This window comes from Haemaphysalis longicornis, unplaced genomic scaffold (assembly GCF_048455015.1).
Source record: "Haemaphysalis longicornis isolate Haplotype H1 unplaced genomic scaffold, Haemaphysalis longicornis Haplotype H1 scaffold_13, whole genome shotgun sequence".
Classification (NCBI taxonomy): Eukaryota; Metazoa; Arthropoda; class Arachnida; order Ixodida; family Ixodidae; genus Haemaphysalis; species Haemaphysalis longicornis.
In genome coordinates this window covers 68,650,062-68,657,183 of record NW_027526233.1, presented here as the reverse complement: position 1 = coordinate 68,657,183, position 7,122 = coordinate 68,650,062, and the positions used below count along the sequence as shown (strand labels likewise).

Here is a 7,122-nt window from a genome sequence, read left to right as displayed (position 1 = left end):
ACCGACATACACTTGTAATGCAGGTTTTATGCTATAAGGCGTACAACTGCAATTAACAAATATATTTGTGTCATTTGTGTGCTTACATTGAGGTGTACAAAACTGTAGGCACCAAAAACAATAGCAATGGCCATGAAAGGCACACGTACCCATTGAAAATTATATTCTGACATGGAGAAATTGAATTCTATATAACTGCACTTCAACAACAATACATAAACAATCCATATAGATTATGTGTAGAGTCAGCTGAAGAGGATGAAAGACAGGATCTATCCATCTCCGCTGTTTTTTTTTTTATTTTGCCGTGGCTAAAACCACGACTGGCTTCATAGATAGTGACCTACCCGAGGCAGCCAGCGACAATGGGGGCCAGTGTGCCAAAAAATTGCTGGGTAGGAGCGGCACGCCCCGTCAGGAGGGGCTGAATAATCTCCAACCTCACCAGCTTCGCTTTTCTCACAGTGTGACTGCTGGCCCAAGATGTAGTGGCTGTAACAATCAGTACCGACCGTTCCAGTCAGTATGCATATCACCAGTCAGCACCTCGAATTCAGCGCTTAGTCACAAGTCAGTATCAGTCAGCCGGACCCGATTCTCACCTATGCAGAAGTCAAAGTGAAGTGAAGTTTGAAGTGAAGTGAAGTTTATTTTCCTTTTCATAGAAAAGAGGGGACCGAGGCAAAAGGCGGTTAAGCCTGACGAGGCCTCGGTACCCTAAGCCTGTAAGTAGTAGAGATACAGACGCAAAACACTTAATACATAGAATGGGCAGCAATCAAAATACAAAAGTAATATATAAGCAGTAACACTTACTAGAATACAAAACATGTGCACAATCATGGGCCAATACAAATTGATACTTGTACGAGTTCAATTTCGTACATACGGATGAAATAAAGTAAATCATTCGACTTTAGTACTTGTGTGAAAAAGATAGAACAATAGATATCTACACTTACATCCATGTACACACATACATACACATACGCATATATATCAAAGACGGTAAGCTGCATTTTTACATTAGAATTTCACCTTCAATTAGATGCTGTTTGGTCTTTTTTTTAACATGTTTCCAGATAGAAAAAACTCATCAGGAAAGGGGAATTTGTTTAGCGCATTGGGTACCTGACAACTCAGTTTTTGTTCACCGTAATTTGTTCGCGTTCGCGGAACTCTTAGCTTTACTACGCGAAGATTGTAACCTATGTTGCTATCAGGGACAGAGTACAAGCGATTCTGGTGAATGTATTGAAGAAGCCGCAGATAATACACTTGGTCGGCTTTTAATATGGAGTGTTTTACAAACAATGGTTGCGTGCGTAAGTTTCGTGGTGCACCATAATATCCCTCAATAGCCCGCAAGGCTCTTTTTTGCAGGACAAGTAATTTTTGGTAATTGGAAGACGTGGTCGTACCCCAAACAAGATTACAATAAGAAAGTCTTGAAAAAAACAGGGCATTATACATAGACACTTTTAACCAAACAGGCAGTAGATTAGAAATCCTATAAAGTAGGCCAACAATTTTACTTAGTTCAGAAGTAAGTTTGGAAATATGAACAGACCACGAAAGATTTTCATTAAACCACACACCAAGAAATTTTTGGGAAGAAACTTGATTGATTGTTATACTGTCATAATGAATATGTATACAATTAGTTTCCACGGTGTTGATGGGCTTGAAAATAATATATTTCGTTTTGCTTATATTTAAACTAAGCTTATTCCTCTGTAACCAATCACGAAGGTTGATTAAATAAGCATTGACCATATTTTGAAGCGCCGGTAATGAACAGGAAGAGAAGAAAAGATTAGTGTCATCAGCGTACATCATCAGATCGGGAGAGTTATGTATGCCGGCTAGGTCATTTATATATGTAATGAATAATAACGGCCCTAGTACTGATCCCTGTGGGACACCATGCCTAACCACCTGTATATCAGAGGATATCTTATTTGTTCGAACATATTGGGACCTATTGCTCAGATAACTCCGCAACAGGTTCAACGCAATACCTCTAACCCCATAGTTACAAAGTTTCTTAAGAAGGGTCTCATGGTGTACGCAATCAAATGCCTTGCGAAAATCTAAAAATAGGCCAAGGGTACATTTTTTGTTTTCAATATTATCTGTTTTTTTGTCTTTAACAACTAACAGTGCTTGCTCTGTGGTCTTATTTTTCGTGAACCCATATTGTGAATCAACAATCACATTATATTTGTGCAGAAAATCGGCTATCCTAGAATTAATAATACCTTCAAAAATTTTTGACAACACAGGCAGAACAGAAATTGGTCGGTAATTCGACAGTTCATTTATATTGCCTCCTTTATGTACTGGAACAACTCGGGCCAATTTGAGATCTTCAGGAAAAACACCAGTTGACAGCATTAGATTTGCAATGTGTGACAAGACATCGCATATAATGGCGCAAACGTGCTTCAACGGGATCACCTTTATATCATCGTACCCTGCAGATACGTCATTTTTTAAAGAAAGGATCAATGTAGCTACTTCTTGAGGAGTTGTGGGCGCGAGTACTATAGAATTGAGTAAGGGAGTGGTGAGGCTCAGTGAGCTATTTACAGGAGTTTGCGTGACAGAATTTGGAGAAGCGACAATAATAAAGTAGTCATTCAGGGCATTTGATAGCTCGTGACCAGTTAATTTACCATTTTCTGTGATTATTTCATGAAGTTGCATAGATTTGGTTTTATTGGTCAAGTTGTTGACCTCTCGCCAAACTTTACGACAATCATTTTGAATACGGGAGAAATTTCTTACATAGTAGTCCGATTTCGCGTTTTTTAGATCTTTGTTGAGTTTATTTCGATATTTTTTATACTCAGCAAGTAGAGTGAGATTTCTGCTGCTGAGAAAATCGTGATACATGCTATTTTTCTTCCTGATCCTTGAGTAAAGTGATTGGTTCATCCAAGGCTTCTTAAACTTCTTAGGAATAATTTTTCTTTCTATTTGCGGGAAGGCGGTGTTATATTGGGTTATGAACATATCTATGAAAGCAGAATATGCTGCATTGACTCCCGTGATCTTGTATACGGGCTCCCAATTAGTATCTTCGATTCGTTTGTGAAAGTCGTTGAGCGCAAGATCATTGAAATCTCTGATCATGTGGGTAACAGTGTTTGTTATGGCATTTATTTTGAGCGGTATGAAGCAAAATATCGGCAAATGGTCACTAATATCGGAAGATATTACGCCAGACTCAGTGTGCGGAAGCTGTACATTGGAGATACAAACGTCTAATAATGTGGCCGTGTTGCAAGTTATTCTAGTCGGTAAACTGATATAATTAATACATGCATACGAGGAAAGGAGACTCTGCAATTCTCTTGCATGAGCGGCGTCCGATAATAGGTCAATGTTTAGGTCACCCATTAAAATGAAGGGTAGCTTAGTGGAGTCGAGGAAAAGGAAGAGGCTTTCCAAAAAATCGAAGAATTGTGATTTGTTACCCTGAGGGGGTCTGTACATAGCAACAACGATTATATTCTTGAGAGATATAGCTAAACATTCAACATCGGAATTTGTGATTGTAACATCGCCAATCACAGAATCTGAGTGACATTTTTTAACATATACAGCAAGCCCACCCCCTCTTCCATGGGGCCTGGATAAACCATTGTAAACATAGTTATCGAAAGAGCACACATCGCTGTCAGTGCCAAACCATGTTTCTGAGAAAAGCATAACGTCGAACTCAACCGACAGTGACCCAAGTAATAAATCTACCTCGTCTCGCTTGTTTTTCATGCTACGAATGTTAACATGGAAGGCTGAAAACAATTTTTTGTTGACACTGCTAAAGCTAGGATTAAAGTGATCGGTTTTGTATCTAATACAGGCAGGTGGAAAATGCATGGTGACAATTCAGGGGTGACGAACATGCTGCAAACGTGTCATTTTTATTTCGTCATCTTGGTCAGATCAGACAAGTCCTGTATCCTCACAGCGTCCATTTGTTCGTCTTTCCGCGCAAAAACATTTCCTCCGCTCGTCCAGACAAATTTCCATGCCACTTCCTTTTTGCGGGCAATAGCGGCACCAAGCAGCTGTTTGTTGGCCTGAGTAAGATGCTCGTTGACGTACACTGCGTTGGCCTGAGACAAGCCGAGCTGCTTAGTTGTGAGCTTCTGCTTCCTAGCCTTAGCAAGAAGCGCGTGGCGCTTATCCCTCCGGACGAAGCGAACCACGATATTGGTCTCGCCTGGCTTCCGCGTTCGGATTCGGTGGCACGTGTCAATGTCATGGCTAGAAACGGGCTCTTTGAGAACGTCGCCGATTTTTTTGACAACCTCAACAGGATCCTCGTCTGAGCTGATGCCCTTTATTTCCAAGTGATTTAGCCTTGTGTACTGCTCCAGCTCGTCAACTCTCCGCGTTAAGCGCTTGTTTTCGTCTTGAAGGGCTTCATTAGCTTCGAGCAGATGAGCTATTTCCTGTCGAAGTGCCTTCAGGCCGGCACCAATCGCTTTTGTTTCGTCACATGTATCACTACAAAACTTAACACTATCTTTCACACTCCGCAACTCGGTTCTCATTTCTCGTTTGAAGTCTTCGAGAGCCTTCATAATCTCCTTAGCGTTGCCAGCCATGTATCAAAGTAAAAGTTTGGCAGCAGTGCGCAGCAATTTGACAAGGGGATACTGTTTCAACAACGCCAAAGTCCTACTTGCACAAAACAGGTAGGTTAGCGAACTTGGAGACCGCTTTCGCACCTTTACCAAACTGAGCAGCCACCCGTGATGCCGTCCCTTACAAAGGTAGCCGATGGTAGTCTCCCACGCTGATTGGTGGGCGATGCGGCGATGATCAAAGTAGCGTTGGAAGCCACGCCGATGAGTCAACAATCTTGGATCCGGCCGGATGCGTGAGCGGCTGCTCCTCCAAAGGGCGCTGTCAACCCACTGCACCTGAGAGGAACACGGGAGTGATCCAACCGACTGGCGCACGCTGCACCACTCTTGCGAAGTGAACTAGCTGCGATGACCAGTTGTCATAGCCAGGCGTTGCGCTGCTCGTTGAAGGCACACAAACCACACCTTCACTTCAGTGTCGCGAATCCACTAGTCACTGGAGCCAGGAGCAAGGGAAGCTGCGTAGCAGCCAAGTCAAATTCCAAGTTTCATCAAACTTGGCAGATTCCGAAGTCTGCGCTGGCAACACTGATACCAAGATGGCTGCGCCCACACGCAAAGGGGCCACGGTAGGTTTTTGCACTTTCTTCGCAAATTCTTGACCAATTCAGACGCAGTTTCTTGTTTTTTAGCCTAATTGTAATGATCGCTGAGGGTGAAGTTTCAGCCGGATTCAATCAAAATTCGGTGGTTAGGTTTGACCGCCGCCTTACTTGTTTTTCCGGCAGATTTCAACGGTTCCAGGGGCTCCTGAGGAATAATCTTGTTTTGTCCAGGGTCCAGGATGCTTCATGAGTTTCTGGCGAGCCTTTTCGATCGTTGTACTACTTGAATTCCCTTTAAAAACTTGTTTTTGGCCGGAGCCCAAGTGGGAGCCCCCAAACAACTGCACAACTAAACCACACAGGTGCACAACTAAACAAGTGCACAAGTGCACAACTAAACCACACAGGTACTATATCTGCCTGCTTGACTACCATTATTAATTTTTGAGCATACCCGTTCATTCAAACGTTCAGAACCTTTACCAACTTTGTCTTTACATGGAGAAGCTTTTTTTTTGGCATGACGCTCGTTTGCGCACATGCGGAAACGCTTGAGTGTGTGCAAAACAGTTCCAACTTGGCCATATTTCAAGCGTGGCAACGCCGTCATTCTTGCGCGGAAGCATAATGTTTTGCAGTAGCAGAAGCACTACTCGAGAAAACTTTCTTCAGGGGCTGTGGCGCTCTCAGATAAGCTGCGCCCCTCTTGTAGCACCTTCCTCAAGGTGGCTTGCCAGCCCTACAAGTGACCAAGTTGGGTATACAACAGTTGACCCCGGTCAAGGCCGGCAATGAGAACCGTACATGTAGTTATCTTCAGGATATCTTTTTGAGCCACGCCTTCGTACCAAAGCGATAGGAACGAAAATGAAAAAAATTGGCCGCGTATCTGCTCCTTTCGTTGCAAATGTCGTCAAAAGACGATAGTCTTTATCGGCTATTGTGAAGTAAATGCCTCCCTTCGCTTTGCCGCTCACCTCTCATGTTGTTCCTCTTGCGTCGCGCTCCTCCCAAGGTAAAGACGTCAAAGGGTTGCTTAAATCATTTTAAATTTCCCGCGTTCCACTGCTCCAAACCGGGTGCCTCGATGCGAACGCTGCTGTACGGCGGAGACGCGCGTTAATCGAGGCGCCCTACTTCTACGTTTATAGAACCGCGTTTCCCTACTCCACGTGCGTTGCAAGCAGAACGTGGAACCTATCTAGTGGAACCTTGCGTAACTGTTGCCGGTTGATTTCTTAAAATGTCGCGAGAAGCTATAGTGGCGCGGGCGACAGTAGGCGACGGCGAAGTGAATTCTTTTTCTGCAGTTGATGAAGTATTTAATTTCGCAAAAGCAAGCATGTTTGATTTTTTTATAAAGGAACACTGCAAATATCACTTCTGTATTGATTTGCTGTCTCTTATTTGCGTAATGTCTTGTTCTTCTTCAACAATGTTGACAAGTATGAACCTTACACCGGACATAGACGGGTAGATTTAGCTGTGACTATATAAGACTAATGGGCAGGCATTGTTTTGCTTTGGCCGGGTGGCTGAATAGAGTCACAGACAGACAGACGGACAGACATACAGACATACAGACAGACCAAAATTTCTGGGTTTAAGGAGCCCAAGAAAGACTATCGTCTTTAAAATGCTTTGGCCATGTCGCTGCTGGCCATGTCGCACGCAAAGAAAAAAGTTGAGCAGTGTTAATAATTCTTTGCAAAACTATTCTTTTTTGCACTTTGGTAGGGCATGAGGAACAAAATCACTGAATCGCTCCACAGCAATCACTTTCTTCTTGTTCCGCAAGTGTCCTGGCTCTAACACGCAGCTCAAACAGATGAGGCACCCTACTCCGCTGACCATGAACAGAAGTTGGGCTCCAGCAACATAACAAGTGGTGCCAAGTATATACGGAGTTTGTT

General features: G+C 43.2%; 1 protein-coding gene across 1 annotated transcript; it reads right to left on the bottom strand.

Moving 5' to 3' along the window:
• Positions 1–3,932: 3,932 nt before the first annotated feature.
• Positions 3,933–4,622, bottom strand: LOC144163882 (uncharacterized). The gene has a single exon (XM_077694554.1). The coding sequence runs from the start codon at positions 4,620–4,622 to the stop codon at positions 3,933–3,935; it is 690 nt and encodes a 229-aa protein (XP_077550680.1).
• Positions 4,623–7,122: the final 2,500 nt, after the last annotated feature.

Coding starts and splice junctions, on each gene's coding strand:
- LOC144163882 (XM_077694554.1), bottom strand. CDS start 4,622: ATGGCTGGCAACGCTAAGGAGATTATGAAGGCTCTCGAAGACTTCAAA.